The sequence below is a fragment of the Medicago sativa genome, chromosome 5, assembly GCF_051527215.1.
Source record: "Medicago sativa cultivar Bolivia chromosome 5, Bolivia_mono, whole genome shotgun sequence".
In the NCBI taxonomy this organism is placed as follows: Eukaryota; Viridiplantae; Streptophyta; class Magnoliopsida; order Fabales; family Fabaceae; genus Medicago; species Medicago sativa.
The window spans coordinates 3,308,590-3,329,745 of record NC_140753.1 but is presented as its reverse complement, the minus strand read 5'-3'; the positions used below and the strand labels follow the sequence as shown (position 1 = coordinate 3,329,745).

General features: G+C 38.3%; 1 protein-coding gene across 2 annotated transcripts; it reads left to right on the top strand.

Annotated features, from left to right (window-relative positions):
• The first annotated feature begins 17,614 nt into the window (after positions 1–17,614).
• LOC146919192 (putative inactive receptor kinase At4g23740) lies at positions 17,615–20,741 on the top strand. 2 transcript variants are annotated; one of them, XM_085712450.1, is made up of 3 exons: positions 17,615–17,912; positions 18,260–19,443; positions 19,906–20,741. In XM_085712450.1, the coding sequence occupies exons 2-3, from the start codon at positions 18,285–18,287 to the stop codon at positions 20,577–20,579; spliced, it is 1,833 nt and encodes a 610-aa protein (XP_085568576.1). In that variant the 5' UTR covers positions 17,615–17,912; positions 18,260–18,284; the 3' UTR covers positions 20,580–20,741. The 2 variants fall into 2 exon arrangements, with proteins under 2 accessions (XP_085568576.1, XP_085568577.1); XM_085712451.1 differs by lacking the exon at positions 17,615–17,912 and adding an exon at positions 18,074–18,188.
• The last annotated feature ends 415 nt before the right edge of the window (positions 20,742–21,156 follow it).

Here is a 21,156-nt window from a genome sequence, read left to right as displayed (position 1 = left end):
CAAAAGGGAATTACTCTTCAACAAACTTGATCAAGTCCAAGCAATGCTTGAACCTTGATCTAGGCAATGACTTGGTAAACACATCCGCCGGATTCTCTTCCGATGCCACTTTTTCCACCACAATCTCTTTTGATTCAATCATGTCTCTAACAAAGTGCAAGCGAATGTCAATGTGCTTTGTCCTCTCATGATACACTTGATGATTCGCCAAGTGAATGGCACTTTGGCTATCACAATGTATCTTCACACATTCTTGAGTAATTCCTAACTCACCAATCATCCCTTTCAACCATATGGCCTCTTTCACCCCTTCAACAAGGGCAATATACTCCGCTTGAGTGGTAGATAATGCCACCACGGATTGTTGATTTGCCTTCCAACTAATAGCCGTGCCATAAAGAGTAAACACAAAACCCGATAGAGATTTTCTTGTGTCCACATTGCCCGCATAGTCTGTTGGAACAAAATGTGTTTAACAATGAACCTTAAAGAGTTTTGATGATAACAAGGTATTAAAAATTGTAAATTGGACTAGCTAATATTTGTTCAAGTGTACAGGACCATAATTATAAAGTTACATCATCATTGGTTCTGAATGAGCAAATAAAGAGCAAAAGAATTTGAAGCTTGGACGCTCCTGAAGGCAACTTGTTACTGAAGAGGAAAAGCGCTCCTGAAGTTAAGTCGCTTCTGAAGTTGGAATAGTGCTCCTGGAGTTAAGACGCTTCTGAAGTAAGAATAGTGCTCCTGAAGACAAGAAGTTCAGAAGTCATATCATCAGAAGCTGTATCATCAGAAGCTGCATCATCTGTAGCTGCCTCATCAGAAGCCATTTCACCAGAAGCTGAATTTCAACTGGATTTGCAAAGAATCAAGAATTGAAGAATTATCAATGCAAAAGCTGTCTATTGGATTCGAAAACACAAACAAAGGATTAGTGGAGTTTGCAACGGTCATTTCAAAGGTGTTTGAAGGCGTGTGCTTGCAATTTGGACGAAAGCGTTGACATTGTACTTTGTACGAATTGTACAACCACATTCTCCACTACTCTGTTTTGTGTCCACGCTTCAAGACAAGAAAACAGCTCCAGAATACGGTCTCGCCTGCATATATGTTCCTTTGGATAAGGAATGGATTTCAGATTGGTTCTTCATAGGACAACAACCAAATCAGGCAAAAGATCATTGGTGAAAGATCAAGCTTCAACTAACGACTCTTTGGTGTGCTGGCAATTTCACAACGTCTCTTTCACACCTCTATATAAAGGAGTGAAGACCTAGAGAATTGGCAATGCAAGAACGTTGAACGAAAGACTCACAAGATTTTCAAAAATACCAAACCTCTGCTGAAATTGTTCTGCTTTCACTTAGAATTTCTGTGTCTCAAAGTCATATCTTAGAAATTCTTAAGTCCATTGAGTCTGTATCTGATTTGTATTGTGAGCACCTCTGATTGTATATCAAGTGTTCAACCTTAAACAATTTTCTGTGTAATTTTGTTTAGTTAGGAAGTCTCTTGCAATTGTGCTTGAGCAGGAAATCTCTTGATTGTGTTCTTGAGCAAAGGAAGTCTCTTGCTTGTGTGCTTGAGCATTGGAAGTCTCTTGCTTGTGTGCTTGAGCATTTGTAATCAGATATTACTCATAGTGAAATCTCCTTGGAAGTGCAAGGGGGACTGGACTACTTCCGGATTGTGGAAGGAACCAATATAATTGCTTTGTGTCGTTCTTCTTCTCTCTCTCTGTTTTATTCCGCTGCATTTAGAATCTGATTATCACTTCAGAAGCTGTCTCACCTAGCTTCTGATCAGTGTGTTCAGTTTTTAGGAGAAACGAAGAATTTTTCAAAACACAATTCAACCCCCCTTCTTGTGTTTTTTCTCACCTTCAATTGGTATCTAGAGCCTTGGTCTGTTGTGTATCACTTAACCGTGCAACAGTCAAAGATCTGAGAAAAACATGACTACTCCTCCTCCTAATGGTTCTGGTTCTAGTGATACTAGCTATAAAAATGTCTCACATGATTATAGTGATAGTAAGAAAACCAGTGTTGGAAAAGTTCCAAAGTTCAATGGAGATGCTGAAGAGTTCTCTTGGTGGAAGACCAATTTTTACAGTTACATCATGAGCCTAGATGAAGAATTATGGGATATTCTGGAAGATGGTGTTGGTGATTTAGTCCTTGATGAAGAAGGAGCTGCTGTGGATAGAAAGAAACATACTCCAGAACTGAGGAAACTCTACAAGAAGCATCATATTATCAGAGGAGCTCTTGTCACTGCCATACCCAAAGCAGAATACATGAAGATGAGTGACAAATCCACTGCCAAAGCTATGTTTGCTTCTCTCTGTTCAAATTATGAAGGGAGCAAGAAGGTCAAAGAAGCAAAGGCTCTTCTGCTTGTACATCAGTATGAGTTATTCAAGATGAAGGATGATGAAACTATTGAGGAGATGTACTCAAGGTTTCAAACCTTAGTTTCTGGGCTACAGATTCTAAAGAAGAGCTATGTTGCTTCTGATCATGTAAGCAAGATTCTCAGAAGCTTACCTGCCAGATGGAGACCAAAGGTGACTGCCATTGAGGAAGCTAAAGATTTAAACACTTTAAGTGTCGAAGATCTTGTTAGTTCTCTCAAAGTTCATGAGTTAAGTCTTAATGAACATGAGGCTACTAAGAAGAGTAAATCAATAGCTCTTCCATCCAAAGGCAAGTCATCAAAAGCTCTCAAAGTGGTTGAATCTGAAGAGGAAGAACAGTCAAGTTCAGATTCTGAACCAGATGCTGCTGAAATGGCCATGCTCTCAAACAGACTTCAATATCTGGCCAAGAAGAACAGAAAGTTTCTCGCCAAAAGGGGTAACTCCAGAAGCTCAAGGAAAGAAGATCAGAAGGGATGCTTCAACTGTAAGAAGCCTGGACACTTCATTGCTGAATGCCCTGATCTTCAAAGAGAAAAGTCAAAGGACAAATCAAAGAGGTCTACATTCAAACCAAGCAAATTCAAGAAGCAGATTAAGCAGAGTTTAATGGCAACCTGGGATGACTTGGGTAGTGAATCTGGATCTGATAAAGAGGAAGCTGATGAAGATGCAAAGGTAGCTGTTGGGTTGGTAGCAACAGCAACTTCAGAAGCTGGATCAGATTCAGACTCAGAAGATGAAAACGAGGTATATTCCAAAATTCCCAGAGATGAACTTGTTGAGTCACTTAAAGAACTTCTTACACACTTTGAAGTAAGAACCAATGAGTTGAAGGATTTAAAAGAAAAATATGCTGATTTGGTACAACAGCAAAAATCAACTCTATTGGATCTGAAAGCTTCTGAACAAGGGCTTAGGGGCTTTGACTTCATGTGTAAAACATATGAAGATCAGCTCAGGTTCTTATGTCAGAAGCTACAAGAAAAGTGTAATGAAAAACCTTTAAGTAATCATGAAATTGCTCTTGAAGATTTCATTATATCTGGCATTGACAGAAGCAGAGTAGCTTCTATGATTTATAGCATTTACAAGAAAAATGGCAGAGGAATTGGTTTTCCAGAAGTGAAACTTGATAAAACCAATCTAAAGTCTTGTTGTGAATGCATCAAGGAAGGTCTGAAAACATTCTTTGTACCAGAAGGGGCTGAGTTGGAAACTGTTGTTCAATCAGAACCTGAAGCTTCTAGTTCTAAGGCTAAGATTACTTCAAAGCCAAAGAACTCTAAGTCAAAGGCTATGATCAAATCTGATTCCAAAACTTCAAAGGTTAGGATCCTGAAAAGATCAGAACCTATTCCTCAGAGTCTGGTGAAACCAAAATCTGGGGTTCTGAAGTCTAAGTTTCAGAAGAAGACAGTTACTGCTTCTGAAGTACCAAAACCTAAGGTGATGGTTAATCAGAAGCAACCCAACTCACAGCACAAGGTACAAGAAGTGAAGAGTAAAGCCTTAAGTACTAACCTTCCAGGACCCATAGAACAATGGGTACCTAAATCTAAAAATGTCAATGATGCAGGTATGTCTAAGAGCAGTGCCAAAGCAAAGATCATGGTACCTAGACAGCGGTTGCTCAAGACACATGACAGGAGACAAGTCCATGTTCCTCAGCCTAACAATGAAAGAGGGAGGAAATGTGAAATTTGGAGGCAACCAGTCAGGCAAGATCATAGGTACAGGAACTATTGGTAATTCCTCTACCTCAATTAATAATGTATGGTTGGTAGATGGTCTTGAACATAACCTTTTGAGCATTAGTCAATTTTGTGATAATGGTTATGATGTGCTTTTTGAAAAACCCAACTGTACAGTAATCAACAAGGAAGACAAATCCATTGTGTTCAAAGGAAAGAGAGTTGACAACGTCTATAAAATCAATTTTTCTGAACTGGCTGATCAGAAGGTGATTTGCCTACTATCAGTGAATGATAAGAAATGGATGTGGCACAGAAGATTGGGACATGCTAACTGGAGGTTAATCTCTAAGCTTAGTAAGTTACAACTTGTGAAAGGGCTACCAGACATTGACTATCATTCAGATGCACTCTGTGGTGCATGTCAGAGAGGGAAAATTGTGAAATCATCTTTTAAAACCAAAGACTTTGTTTCGACTTCAAGACCTTTAGAATTACTCCATATTGATTTATTTGGACCAGTGAGTACTGCATCCTTATATGGAAGTAGATATGGATTAGTCATTGTTGATGATTACAGCAGATGGACTTGGGTGAAATTCATAAAGAGTAAAGATGTTGCGTGTGATGTATTCAGTAGCTTCTGCACTCAAATTCAATCTGAAAAAGAATCAAAAATTTTGAAAGTCAGAAGTGATCATGGTGGAGAATTTGAAAATGAGCCATTTGAAGCTTTCTGTGAAAAACATGGAATTTTCCATGAATTCTCTTCTCCTAGAACACCACAACAAAATGGGGTTGTAGAGAGAAAGAATAGAACTTTACAAGAAATGGCCAGAACCATGATTCATGAAAACAATTTACCAAAACATTTTTGGGCAGAAGCAGTGAATACAGCATGTTATGTTCAAAACATGATCTATATTAGACCTATTTTGGAGAAAACAGCATATGAACTCTTTAAAGGAAGAAAACCCAATATCTCTTACTTTCATCAATTTGGATGTACATGTTACATTCTGAACAACAAGCTCTACCTAAAGAAATTTGATGCCAAAGCCCAAAGAGGAATCTTTTTAGGTTACTCTGAAAGGTCAAAGGCATACAGAGTGTATAATTCAGAAACACTCTGTGTTGAAGAATCTATGCACGTTAAATTTGATGACAAGGAGCTTGAAGATAAAACTTCAAAGCAAGGTGAAAGTTCTGCAGAGATACAGGTTCCTGAAGCTACTCCAGAGCCTGATCAGATAGCTGAATCTGAAGATAGTCCAGAAGCTGAACCCACATCAGAAGCGCAAGATGAAATTGCTTCTGATGAAGCACAAGATGGCTCACATCAAGAAGATCCTCCCAGAAACACATTCAAACACAAGTCTTCACATCCTGAGGAGCTAATCATTGGAAACAAAGATAGTCCAAGAAGAACAAGATCACATTTCAGACAAGAAGAGTCAATGATTGGACTAATCTCAATGATTGAACCTACAACAGTTGATGAAGCACTTTCAGATGATGGATGGATCCTAGCTATGCAAGAAGAGTTGAATCAATTTCAAAGAAATGATGTGTGGGATCTGGTACCCAAACCTCAGCACAAGAACATTATTGGAACAAAATGGGTATTCAGAAACAAGCTGAATGAGCAAGGTGAAGTAACAAGAAACAAAGCCAGGCTTGTTGCACAAGGGTATAGTCAACAAGAAGGCATTGATTACACTGAAACGTTTGCTCCAGTTGCAAGATTGGAAGCAATCAGGTTACTTCTTTCCTATGCAGTTAATCATGGCATAATATTATATCAAATGGATGTCAAGAGTGCATTTCTAAATGGTGTCATAGAAGAAGAAGTGTATGTCAAGCAACCTCCTGGATTTGAGGATATTAAATATCCTGACCATGTTTTTAAACTGAAGAAATCACTATATGGCTTGAAACAAGCTCCCAGAGCTTGGTATGATAGACTAAGTAATTTCTTAATCAAAAATGATTTTAAAAGAGGACAGGTTGATACTACACTCTTTAGAAGGACCCTTGAGAAAGATATTCTTGTTGTGCAAATATATGTTGATGATATAATATTTGGTTCTACTAATGCATCTCTTTGCAAGGAATTTTCTGAGTTAATGCAGGATGAATTTGAAATGAGCATGATGGGAGAGCTGAAGTTCTTCCTTGGCATTCAAATCAATCAATGTAAAGATGGAGTCTATGTTCATCAATCAAAGTACACAAAGGAGCTTCTGAAAAAGTTCAAACTTGAAGATTGTAAAGTGATGAACACTCCAATGCATCCTACGTGCAACCTGAGCAAAGAAGATGAAGGAGCTAAAGTAGATCAGAAGCTGTATAGAGGTATGATTGGTTCTTTGTTATACCTCACTGCATCTAGGCCAGATATTTTATTCAGTGTATGCTTGTGTGCAAGATTCCAATCAGATCCTAGAGAATCTCATATGACTGCTGTCAAGAGAATCTTCAGGTATTTGAAAGGAACAACTAATCTTGGACTCCTTTATAGGAAATCCTTAGATTATAAGCTAATTGGATTCTGTGATGCTGATTATGCTGGTGATAGGATTGAAAGAAAGTCAACCAGTGGCAACTGTCAATTTCTGGGTGATAATCTTATATCCTGGGCTAGCAAAAGACAAACAACTATTGCTATGTCTACAGCAGAAGCAGAATACATTTCAGCTGCAAGTTGTTGTACACAACTACTCTGGATGAAACATCAGTTGGAAGATTATCAGATAACTGCTAACAGTATTCCCATTTATTGTGATAATACTGCTGCTATTTGTTTGTCTAAAAATCCAATTTTGCATTCAAGAGCGAAGCACATTGAAATCAAACACCATTTTATCAGAGATTATGTTCAAAAAGGAATTTTAGATATACAATTCATTGATACTGAAAATCAATGGGCTGATATATTTACTAAGCCTTTAACTGTTGAAAGATTTGATTTTATAAAGAAAAATTTGAACATGCACTTTGTATCTGATTAAATGCTTGCTTGCTCCTGAATAGGATTTTAGGTTCTGAAGTTAGTTCAGAAGCGGTAGTCCATCAGAAGCTCTTTATTGAGGTTCTGAGGAAAACTCGCTTCTGATGATGACGTCAGCATCTGAAGTCCAGAAGCTGGATTTGTTGCTTCTGAATAGTTGAATTAGTGGAAACGTTGGAAGTTACCTTTTAAAAAGTAACTTCTGGCCCACTAACTTGGTAGTTACTCTGTGAACTTCTTACGTGGCCTGTATGTGTTGGTGTATAACTAAAAGGGCAATGATGATTTAATAGCTTTGAAAGTACTTTTCACGCGCCCCCAATTTTGTCATTAATGTTATGTTTGATTGTCTCTTTTGAATTGTAATCGTTTTACTTTTAACACTTTGACAATTCACACACTACTCACTCACAACAAACACATTTGCTCTCAAACCTCTTGCGAAGTAAGCGCATTCTTTCAACCTTAGAACCCTAAAATCTTCATCTTCTTCAAATCTTCGTCAATCATCAAATGGCATCATCAAGCTCGCAACGAGAAGATTCAGTATCTACTTCACGAATGGTCCCTGAATATGACTACAGAGGAAGAAGCATGAAATTGGAAGAATGGGATTTGCAAGTTCAGATAGAGAATCCAGTGGATTTTGATTCTCTGGATTTTCATAAGTGTTGGATCAGAAGCTACTATGAAGAGCAAGGACTCATGCATTATTTCAAAATGTTGAATGGACCAACATATGAAGCTCTGGTTAGACACTTCTGGGTAAGAGCAAAATTTTACAACAAAGCGGCATCCTTAGCTGAGGAAAGTCAGATGGTGTTAATGTATCCTGAATTAGAAGGGAAAACAAGAGAAGAAATGGGTCTTACGCCATTTGTTGAAGATGAAATCAGGTCTAGCATCTGTGGTATTCCAGTAAGAATTGCACAATGGCACATAGAGTATGCTCTTAAGGCTGCAGCCTCTGGATACTACTCTGGAATTGATCTTTCAGATGCTGCTGAAAAACGCATTTGGAAAAAGCAAGCCAACTTGGTGATATACAATTCTGAGAAGGAGAAGAAATATGCTGAATTGAGCATGGAAACTAAGATGCTTCTGAAGATTCAGAATGAGAACCTGTTTCCATGTGGTGACTGTGTGAAACCAAATCTAGCTCAGAAGGTCCTTCTCCAGCACTTCATCAAGAAGGAAAAGGTGAATGTGCCCAAATACATGTTCAAGTACTTGGTAGAGTGTCTGAAACAGAGTCAGCTACTGGATAAACCCTGGGTTCCTTATGGAAGACTCCTCTCAGAGATATTCTATCAAGGAGGTGTCTTGGACAGTCTCAGTCAATCTCAAGGTTTCACAGATCAGCTACTTGACACAAAAACTGGAAAATTCATTAATGCTCATACTCTCTTGAATATGAAGCTAATCAGTGAAGTCACCAAACTTCAAACTGATTTAAGTGAATCTCTTGTTAAGTCTGATCTTATGAAGGACTTTCCACCCATCTGCAAGAAGGATCCCATTGAAGTGCAGATGTACTATATCAAGGAACATTTTGAGGCAACCAATGAGAGAATCAGATTGGAAGATATTCCAGAGGAAATGTATGGTGGTGCTCTGCCACGAGCCAGAGGCAGAAGGTCAAAAAGGAAGATGACTGCAGAGCAATATCTAGAGGTTGAACAACCTGCTAAAAAGGCAAAAGTTGCTACTGACAAGCTCAAAATTGGTAGTTCATCAGTACCTTCTATTGAAGAAGCCATTGAAGACATGGATTTCAGGATGATCATGGATGTTGGCATTTCTCTTGATCAACCTGCTATACCAAAGAGGAAGAGGAAGCCAGCCTTGAGGAGAACCAAGGATTTTCCTCATATCACCTTAACAGCTCAAGCTGCTTCTGATTTAGAGTTAAAAGAGTTACAAGAGAAGAAGGCAGCAGCTGAAAAAGTCTTGGAAATTGCTGCTGAGCTACAAGAGTCTGTAGTATTAGAAGCCAAGCAACTGTTGCAGATGTCCAGTGAGTCTGCTAAGGAGGATTCTGATCCTGAACCAGAGAAGGTAATTAATATATCATCAGATTCCGCATCCAAATCATTATCAGATTCTGATGATTCTGATGATGATATACCCTTAGCTCAACTGTTTCAAAAACCAGTAAAAAGCCAATCAACATCAACCAAAACCAACGATAAGCCCTCTCAGTCAACTACTTATGAACCAGTTGGTCACATAATTAATGAGAAGTTGGCTGAACTGGCTGAGCAGAGAGAAAGAGTCATTGATATTTTTTTTCGCCTTCACCCTCAACCTCTTAACATTCAACCTCTCAACATGATTCCTCCAGAAAATGTTGAGTTTACCTCAGAAAAGGCCTCTGAAACAACTCCAGAAGCAGCTGCTTCTGAAAACGTTGTTTCAGAAAACCCCCATCAACAAACACCTGAACCACATAAACCCACAACACCCCCACAATCACCATTAGCTACCATTGACCCCCAACTCAACAATCAAACAACAAATTCACCACAACAACCACCAACTGAAACTGAATTTCAACCTTTATCTGAACAATCCCCAGAACCAACTCCCATGGATGTTGACATCTCTCTAGTCAATGTTCAAGCCTCAACCTCTACCACACACATTGTTTCTAACCAGCCTTCATCTTCAAACACACAGACACACCTTACCATTCCAGTTCCTAACCCAGTTCAAGACTTGGAAATCAGTGATTCTGATCTTGAAACCCTTGAACAACCACCCACAAACATCCTGGAATCTGGATATATCAATTCTGAGCTTCTGACAATTCTGAGTCAGATGCATAATCTGGTGAATCAAAGAAGGACGATTGATCTCACAGGTGCATATGAAGACTCCTGGGCATCTCTTCAGAACCGGGCAGCTGAGCTTATCGAAGAAATCAAGGCTAAATGCATCAGAGTCAAGCAAGCATCAGTCAGAAGGCTAATGGAGTATGTGAATCAGAGTCTTAGAGTAAGAAGTTCTACACTGCTCCTGGCAAACCAGCCTTTCTTCTTTGAAACGGATTACTTGACCAGAGAAGCCAGGTTGTGTAAGCTTCTGAAGAAACAGATGGCAGAGCAGCAGCAAGAAGCTAAGGAAAGGGAACAAGCTCTTCTCCAGAGGCAACAACAACTTGAAGAACTGTTGCAGAAGAAGATTGAAGAAATGGAGGAGATGAAGAAACAACAACAAACCAACCCTTAGTTGCACACCCTTGTGTTTTACTTTTTGTTTGTTGTTTGTTTTATTTTCTTAGTCCTTGCTTCTGAAACCATCTTGTCTTATTTCTCTTGCTTCTGAATGCTTACTGATTCTGACTGTTTAGCTGCTTCTGACAATTGAATATACATGTTCATATATTTTGCTCTGATTTATTTAGTTAATTTCCTATTATACTCTCTCATGTTTGAGTTTTTCTCATATCTTTTTGTCTTTTATGCTTAAATTTATTTCAATTTTTTTTTGATAATGACAAAAGGGGGAGTATATGTGACAAGTATTTAAAGGCTCTGAGCCCCATTAATGGCATTTGAAATTTTTTGAAAAACTTCTATCATTTTTACCTTATTGGTATAAGCTATGAACGAACGAAGGAGTATCAAAATTCAAGTAAAATTAATTGAACCATTCTTCTTATCTATAAGTTAATTCTTTCAATGATTCAATTTTGTTTTTAAGCTCTGATAATATTATTGTGCGAAAAATAAATTTAATTAACCTGGATAGAACTTAGGGGGAGCTTACAAACCTCACCTTAAAGACTATCAGACTCAGGGGGAGTTTGAGCTTACAAACCTCAGATTCTGAGCTTACAAACCTCAGAACCCCAAAGTCAACTTGTTAATCAGATTAACAACAATTGATCAATTTTAAATACTTTTGTTTGTCATCATCAAAAAGGGGGAGATTGTTGGAACAAAATGTGTTTAACAATGAACCTTAAAGAGTTTTGATGATAACAAGGTATTAAAAATTGGAAATTGGACTAGCTAATATTTGTTCAAGTGTACAGGACCATAATTATAAAGTTACATCATCATTGGTTCTGAATGAGCAAAAGAATTTGAAGCTTGGACGCTCCTGAAGGCAACTTGTTACTGAAGAGGAAAAACGCTCCTGAAGTTAAGTCGCTTCTGAAGTTGGAATAGTGCTCCTGGAGTTAAGACGCTTCTGAAGTAAGAATAGTGCTCCTGAAGACAAGAAGTTCAGAAGTCATATCATCAGAAGCTGTATCATCAGAAGCTGCATCATCAGAAGCTGTATCATCAGAAGCTGCATCATCTGTAGCTGCCTCATCAGAAGCCATTTCACCAGAAGCTGAATTTCAACTGGATTTGCAAAGAATCAAGAATTGAAGAATTATCAATGCAAAAGCTGTCTATTGGATTCGAAAACACAAACAAAGGATTAGTGGAGTTTGCAACGGTCATTTCAAAGGTGTTTGAAGGCGTGTGCTTGCAATTTGGACGAAAGCGTTGACATTGTACTTTGTACGAATTGTACAACCACGTTCTCCACTACTCTGTTTTGTGTCCACGCTTCAAGACAAGAAAACAGCTCCAGAATACGGTCTCGCCTGCATATATGTTCCTTTGGATAAGGAATGGATTTCAAATTGGTTCTTCATAGGACAACAACCAAATCAGGCAAAAGATCATTGGTGAAAGATCAAGCTTCAACTAACGACTCTTTGGTGTGCTGGCAATTTCACAACGTCTCTTTCACACCTCTATATAAAGGAGTGAAGACCTAGAGAATTGGCAATGCAAGAACGTTGAACGAAAGACTCACAAGATTTTCAAAAATACCAAACCTCTGCTGAAATTGTTCTGCATTCACTTAGAATTTCTGTGTCTCAAAGTCATATCTTAGAAATTCTTAAGTCCATTGAGTCTGTATCTGATTTGTATTGTGAGCACCTCTGATTGTATATCAAGTGTTCAACCTTAAACAATTTTCTGTGTAATTTTGTTTAGTTAGGAAGTCTCTTGCAATTGTGCTTGAGCAGGAAGTCTCTTGATTGTGTTCTTGAGCAAAGGAAGTCTCTTGCTTGTGTGCTTGAGCATTGGAAGTCTCTTGCTTGTGTGCTTGAGCATTTGTAATCAGATATTACTCATAGTGAAATCTCCTTGGAAGTGCAAGGGGGACTGGACTACTTCCGGATTGTGGAAGGAACCAGTATAATTGCTTTGTGTCGTTCTTCTTCTCTCTCTCTGTTTTATTCCGCTGCATTTAGAATCTGATTATCACTTCAGAAGCTGTCTCACCTAGCTTCTGATCAGTGTGTTCAGTTTTTAGGAGAAACGAAGAATTTTTCAAAACACAATTCAACCCCCCTTCTTGTGTTTTTTCTCACCTTCATAGTCCACATCAACATACCCCTCTAAAGCGTCTTCATCTTGAGCTGCTCTTGTGTACTTCAAACCGCCCTTCAAAGACCCATTCAAATACCTCAACACCCACTTCAAAGCTTGCCAATGCACAATACCCGGATTTGCCATAAACCGACTCACAATGCTAACCGCATAAGCTAAGTCCGGCCTACTACAAACCATTCCATACATGATGCTTCCAACCCCACTTGCATAAGGAGTACTTTCCATCGCTTGCTTCTCATCCTCGGATTGAGGACATTGTTTTATGGACAACTTTGTGTGGTGACCCAAGGGAGTGCTCACGGTTTTAGAGTTTGTCATTCTAAAACGCTCCACCACCTTCTTCAAATAACTAAGTTGAGATAAGAAAAGTTCACCTTTGTCACGATTCCTCAAGATATCAATTCCAAGAACTCTCTTTGCCGGACCAAGATCTTTCATCTCAAATTCACCATTTAACTTTTCTTTGAGCTTCACAATCTCATCCTTGCTAGAGCTTGCCATCAAGATATCATCCACATATAAAAGGAGATAGAGAATGACTTTCTCACCCCTCTTCAACATGTACACACAAGAATCATACCCGCTTCTTACAAAGCAGGTCTTCAAAAGAAATTCATCAAACCGACGATACCATTGCCTTGGGCTTTGTTTCAACCCATACAAAGATTTCTTCAAAAGACATACCTTAGACTTGTCCTCCACAAAACCTTCCGGTTGCTCCATGTAGATTGTCTCTTCAAGGTCACCATGTAAGAACGCGGTCTTTACATCCATTTGTTCCAACTCAAGATTGAATTGATTCACAATAGCCATAAGTATCCTTATGGAACAATGTTTCACTACCGGTGAAAAGATCTCATTGTAGTCGATCCCCTCCACTTGAGTGAAACCCTTGGCCACAAGTCTTGCTTTGTACCTAGGACCTTCAACTCCCGGAATACCTTCCTTTTTCTTGAAGATCCACTTGCATCCAACTACCCTTTGGTGTTTAGGTAGCTTCACAAGTTTCCAAGTTTGGTTCTTTTCCAATGAATCCATCTCTTCATTCACCGCCTTCAACCAATACTTGCTTTCTTTGCTCTCAAATGCCTCCTTGAAGTTTCTAGGCTCTGAGTCTTGCACATCTTCAGCCGCATTTAGAGCAAAACACACCAAGTCCGCAAAACCATATCTTCTAGGTGCCGTAATGATCATCCTCTCTCTATCTCTAGCCAAAAGATAATCGGGATCCACTACCGGTTGAGTTCCACTTGTATCCGATGTTGAAGCTTCATCTTCCACATCGTCTTTCTCTTCATTTGGAAGCTCCACCTCAAACTGAGTTTCCTCCACCATTGTTTCCGGTTCTAAAGTCTCTAGGTCTTTACACTTCATCCCCATGCGGGTCTCATCAAAGGTAACATCCCTACTAATCAAGACTTTTGATCCTCCACTAGAGTCCAATTTCCACAACTTGTAACCCTTCACACCTTCCGGATAACCAATGAAGACACATTTCAAAGCTCTAGGCTCAAGCTTGTCTTGCTTGATATGCGCATATGCCAAAGCTCCGAAAACCTTCAAAGAGGAGTAATCTGCCGGTTTCCCACTCCATACTTCCATAGGTGTCTTGAAGTCTATTCCCGTTGATGGACATCTATTGATCAAATAAGCAGCAGTTGTCACTGCTTCACCCCAGAAACTCTTAGGTAACCCAGCTCCTAGAAGCATACACCTCACCCGCTCCAAAATGGTCATATTCATCCGTTCAGCAAGACCATTTTGTTGTGGTGTTCTTGGTACGGTTCTATGCCTCTTGATTCCTTTCAACCTGCAAAACTCATTAAATTGCTCTGAAACAAACTCCAGGCCATTGTCAGTTCTCAAACCTTTTAGTTTAGTTCCCATTTGATTTTCTATGAGAGTGTGCCATTCCTTAAACTTCTCAAAGGTGTCACTTTTGTTTTTCAAAACAAAGACCCACACTCTCCTAGAATAATCATCAATGATGGAAAGAAAATAGGAACCCCCTCCATGAGTAAGAGTCTTGGAAGGACCCCAAAGGTCCGAATGCACATACTCAAAAGGTCTACTAGAATGATGCATACCACTACCAAACTTCACTCTATGTTGCTTGCCTAGTATGCAATGCTCACAAAATTCTAGCTTGTCCAATTTATCTTTTCCTAGCAAACCTTGTTTAGCTAGTTCAACTAAACCTCTTTCACTAACATGCCCCAATCTCAAATGCCACAATTCGGAATTATTATGAGGTACTACACTAGCTACCGATGCATTACCAATTACTATGGAACCATCTAAAATGTATAAACCATTCATTTTAGACCCTTTAACCGTAATCAATGCACCATGCGAAATTTTACAAACCCCATGCTCAATTCTAGTGTTATAACCTAGACTATCAAACATGCTAAGGGAAATTAAATTTCGCTTAAGTTCGGGAACAAACCTCACATCCTTTAAAAGGAATTCACGGCCATCAAACATCTTTAGACGAACGGTGCCCATGCCTTGGACTTTGCACGCTTTGTTATTTCCGAGTCGAACAACTCCTCCTTCTTTTAGAGCCAAAGTCTCAAAATATTCCTTCCTAGGACACATGTGATAAGAGCATCCCGAGTCCAAAACCCAACTCTTCTCCGGTTCCCAACTTGTGACCACTAGTGCACCCGCACTCTCATAACCATCTTCATCGGACGCCACCGCAACTTGAACGGAAGAACTACCATTGCCCCCTTTATCCGGGCAATCCTTCTTGTAGTGACCTTGCTTATGACAAAGAAAGCATTTATACTTTGATTTGTCAAAGCCCTTGGACTTAGACTTGGACCTCGACTTCCCCTTGCCTTTTCCTCTTTGCTCACTTCTTCCTCTTGTAACATTCAAGCCTTCACCACCATCATCAACCTTCAAGTCCTTGAACTTGGTCAATTCCTTGGTTCTCAAAGCCGATTGGACCTCCTCCAAAGTAGTGGTGCCCTCCTTACCATAAAGGATGGTATCCTTGAAATGCTCAAAAGACTTTGGTAATGAACAAAGTAACAACAAAGCCTTATCCTCATCTTCCATATTAACTTCAATGTTGGCCAAATCATCAAGAATTTTGTTAAATTCCGCCAATTGCTCCGAGATTGTTTTAGACTCCACCATCCTAAATGAATAGAGTTGTTGTTTCAAGAGTTGCCTATGAGCCAACGATTTCGTCATGTACAATGACTCCAACTTAGCCCACATCGACGCCGCGGTAGCCTCCCTCGCGACATCCCTTAAAACCTTATCTCCGAGACATAAAACAATGGCACTCTTTGCCTTGTCTATCATCTCACGCTTCTCCGCTTGTGTCAAATGTGCCGGCATCGCCGCTTCACCCTTCAATGCTTCTACACACTTTTGTTGTGTCAAAACCGCTTGCATCTTAACCTTCCACAACCCGAAATCATTACTTCCGGTGAACTTCTCGATGTCCCACTTTGAACCCATGATACCAACTTTACCAATTCACGCCTATGCCCCACGGTGGGCGCCAATTGTTGTGAATTCGGACAAAATCACACCAATGAATAACAAAGATGTGTGGAGCAAAGGAAGTGGTAATCAATAGATAAAGTGTCTCCAAGCAACAACAACAAAAACAGATCTAAATCTAAGTGTAGAGTAACACCACAAGCATAATCAAAGCAATAAAGATAAGCAATGAAAGAAAGGAACAAACACACCAAGATGGTAACCCAGTTCGGTCCAATATGACCTACTCTGGGGGAGAGAGCAGCCCTCCAATCCACTAAGATGAAAGTGATACAAATGGGTTACAAGAAATTAGCTTAAAAGCTCACAAAAGAACAAGACCTAATTTCTACCCATTTTCATGTCACCCACACTCACAATGAATCCTAAGAGAAAACACAAAAGGAAGCTTTTGATCCTTCCAATGGTGAAATCTCACTACCCAAGGTGTTTACAATGTTTCCCAACCCAAGAGATCCTCACTACAAAGACACTCAACCCTAAAGTTACCTCCTTTGTAATCCAAGTTTCTCTCTCTTCAAGCTCTCTTTCAAAATCTGCAAAGAAACACTTATATAGCAGTCTTCAGCTGTTAAAATCGTGTCACGTTTGTCCAAATCGTGACACGTTTGATACGTACGACCCAAGGTACGACCAACCTTATCCTGAAAACGTACCCAGCAAGCCGAAAATCGTGTCACGTTTTCCCAAAATCGTGCCACGATTATACACCAGCAAAACATGCTTTCGGCATAGCCAAAATCGTGACACGTTTATGAAATCGTGTCACGATTTCTCTGTTTCTCAAAACCACAAATTTGAAGCCAAAACAACAGCTACAATGGTAGGAATTTTATTTGGTCATGGTTAACTTGTCAAATTTATTCAATCATGCACAGAACTTGTTCCGGAAGCTCCTCCTGCCTTTCACAAACTATTAAAAATGAGGCTAAAATCATAAAACGAAATAATTGAATTAAATGAGTTTTTTCTCTATTCTATGAGCTAATTAAAGAAAATGAAAATTTTAGTGACTTATAAATAAAAAGAAGTAAAAAAAGAGTTCTTTTTAATTTAGGTATGATGGGCCAACTCGCCGTCTGACCGCATTATTTTAAACGTCTAAGTGGAGGTGAACTAACAAATAACGACATATTCAAAATAGAATCAACGTCATAATATAAAATAGTTAAAATTTAAAGGGAATTGTTAACGAGTTCCCCAGGATACTTTTTAAGTTCTATGGGGCACTCTTTAAGTACCATAAATAATAAGTATTTATAAAATGTATGTAATCAATGTTTTGAAAATCAAAATATTTAATTTTTTTAAAGAATAATTGCTTATTTTAATGTTTAAAGAACCCGAAGGCACTTGTTAACTAGAGCCAAACTTAAATTAGAACATTCCTACTTCTTACACCCTTTTATTTTCAATTAGATTATATTATATTAGATATGCAAATTTACTTTGTCAAATAATAAAACACAAATAGTTTTTCTAAAATGACTTGTAATAAAATAAGAAAAAAATAGTACCACGATCATTTTGTTTTAAGTCAATTAATGATGAATGAACGGTTCTCCTATCACTGTCACAGGTAAACAGTTAAATTTGACTCTCTCATTTCACTCATCTCATCACATGCCATTGTACTGTCAGTCACTACACTCACTCAGTCACTTACATTTCAGTTACCTTCCACTTATGTATTGTACACCACCGTTCAGTTCAGGTAATGAATGAATGGTTAAAAACTCGTGTTTTCACCTCCAATAATCTCCAACCCAACCTAGCTAACACTATTATTCTATTCACTGTTACCTTAGCATTGGATCCTATTTTTTCACCTATCACCATGATTTCTCATTAATCATAATGTACGTTTTCCCCTACCTTCCTTCATTTCATTTTCATAATCATAACGCTTTTTACCATTATTAGTTGGGTTCCCCTACTTTATGTAGTAGTAGATAGATTACACTACATTCTTTGGTCAGATCTACATTAAACATTAAATAAGTTAGGAAAAACATTTATAACTTACCACCTGATAGCAACTACAGATAACACACACTTTTTTCGTTGACATTGTGTCACAACTTTCTCATTGTCAATTTCTCATACGTTTTTCATCTTTTCTTTTTCTTCATTAGGTAAAGTTTGTGTCTTTTTGTTGTTTTTAACAGTTTAAAACACTGAACTTGTTTCTTTGTGTTTGGTGTAGCTGCAGCAGAACCTGGTGAAGACAAATGGGTTATTTTGTTACAAAAAATTTTCTGTTTTCAGTTTACTTGATTAGTTTGTTAGTATATCTAGGAAATGCTGAACTTGTTGAAGACAAAAAAGCATTGTTAGAGTTTGTTGAAAAATTACCATCTTTTAAGCCTTTGAATTGGAATGTCAATTCTTCAATTTGTACTAGTTGGGATGGTGTAATTTGTAGTCAAGATAGGTCTCAAATTATCGCGATTCGATTGCCGGGGTTTGGATTTCATGGTACAATTCCTGCTAATACAATTAGTAGAATCAAAGGGTTGCAAAAATTGAGCCTTAGATCCAACAATATCATAGGTCCATTGCCAGATTTTGCTGTTTGGAAGAATTTATCTGTTGTTAATTTGTCTAATAACCGTTTCATTGGTGAAATTCCTTTATCTCTTTCCAATTTGAGTCACCTTGTTTATTTGAATCTCGCAAATAACTCGCTTTCCGGTGAAATTCCTGATATAAACTTGCCATTGTTGAAACAATTGAATTTGTCTAACAACAATTTACAAGGAGTTGTTCCTGTTTCTTTTCAGAGGTTTCCTAAGTCAGCATTTGTTGGAAACAATGTTTCTATTGGTACATTGTCTTCGGTAACTCTACCGTGTTCGAAACATTGTTCTAAATCTGAGAAACATGGAAGGATTAGTGGAACAGTAATGTTGGGAATTATTGTTGTTGGTAGTTTTCTATGCCTTGCAGCATTCATTGTTTTTATCTTTGTGTTGTGTTCTAAAAGGAAGGATGGAGATGTTTTTGTTGGCAAATTGGAGAAAGGAGGAAAAATGTCACCTGAAAAAGTGGTCTCAAGAAACCAAGATGCAAATAATAAACTTTTTTTCTTTGAGGGATGTAACTATGCTTTTGATTTGGAGGATTTATTAAGGGCTTCTGCTGAGGTACTTGGTAAGGGAACATTCGGTGCTGCGTACAAGGCGGTACTAGAGGATGCAACCACAGTTGTTGTGAAGAGGTTAAAGGAGGTAGCTGTTGGGAAGAAGGATTTTGAGCAACACATGGATATTGTTGGAAGTCTTAAACATGAGAATGTGGTTGAGCTAAAGGCATATTACTATTCCAAAGATGAGAAACTGGTTGTGTATGACTATTTCAGTCAGGGTAGCATCTCTGCTTTGTTGCATGGTATGAGGCATAAATTTGATTTTGTTTTTCCTTTCCAATAAAATTATTATTGATACTCAATTGTTTAAAATCTTTTGTTTATTTTTTGTGCATTGTCGTCGTTTGTTGCTTCTTGACTTTGACTGTTTCATCAGATATGAGGAAATTGAGTAGATAGTATAAGATTAGGATTTTGGAATTTAGTTGTTAGGCTATCTTGGAAGTTCCTATGCGAAAAATATCTTTTGTTTCTCTCCGGAGGGCTGATCATTTTCTATATTTGAATACTGTTCTGTGAAGAGTATTTGTGCACGACAAGCAAGTTGGAAACTCATGCCTATAGGATGATGAGGCAAGATCAAATTAACGAAATGATTACTTAATCGGAAACAATCTGTTTTGAATATTTTACTTTAGTATACTACACATCTTACAACTATATTATCCTTCTATGTATAAACCTTTGCTTTTTGAAAATTTCAGGTAAAAGAGGAGAGGACAGGGTGGCTTTAGATTGGAATACTCGGATCAAACTAGCTTTAGGTGCTGCACTAGGCCTTGCTCGTATCCATTCCGAAAATGGTGGAAAACTTGCACATGGCAATGTCAAATCCTCAAATATCTTTCTTAACACCAAGCAATACGGATGTGTATCTGATCTTGGCTTGGCAACCATAATGAGCTCAGTCGTCCAGCCCATCTCACGAGCATCCGGATACCGAGCACCAGAAGTTACAGACACCAGGAAAGCTACACAGCTTTCAGATGTTTACAGCTTTGGTGTTGTGTTACTAGAGCTTCTAACCGGTAAGTCACCTATTCACACAACTAGAGGGGATGAGATTGTCCACCTTGTGAGATGGGTTCATTCAGTTGTGAGAGAGGAGTGGACAGCTGAAGTATTTGACTTAGAGCTTATGCGATGTCCTAATATAGAAGAAGAGATGGTAGAGATGTTACAGATAGCCATGTCATGTGTTGCAAGGATGCCTGATCAAAGACCTACGATGTCAGAAATTGTAAAGATGATAGAAAATGTAAGGCAGCTTGATATAGAGAATCGACCATCATCTGAGAATCAAGCAGAAAGTGCAGCACAGCACCAACTCTCTCAACCTGAAAGCCCACCCCCTACCCAAGAAGCAGGTGACTTATAGAAAGCTGTTTCATTTGAGTGTATCTGAAAATGCTGTTCTCCAGATATTGAACAAAGGGCAATTTTTTTCCTTATGAAAATGCTCTTCTCCATATATTTTTGGTATCTGAAATAATGTCATAGATATCCTTAGTTTGATCAATATTATGTTTTCTGTTTCATATTTTCAGAAGCTCCCCAAATTTCTGCAATCACAATGACTTTAAAATGATTTCAAAATAACATTTTATGCTGCCTCCTGTCATGCGTTTTATAGAGGGAAAACTGAAATCGTCAATGAGTCAAAGTAGTAACAGTTCTAAGTTCACAAGGGAAAGTATGCAATTGCTAGAGTTATGCTGTTCTCTCAAATGAAACTCAGGGCTAACATGACACTTAGAAGTTAGAACAGTTTTTTGCCCTTTGAAAGTGGCAAACATTTTTACACAATTCTTGATTGCAATCTTTTTGATTTAGTGTTTCATGCATTTTGTTTTTTGAAATCCTTGTGTATGACACTTATATTCTGATATGTTTCAAAGTTGAAATTCTATTATAATTGTTTAGATTACAGATTCTGGAATTTTCCTATGTAGTTG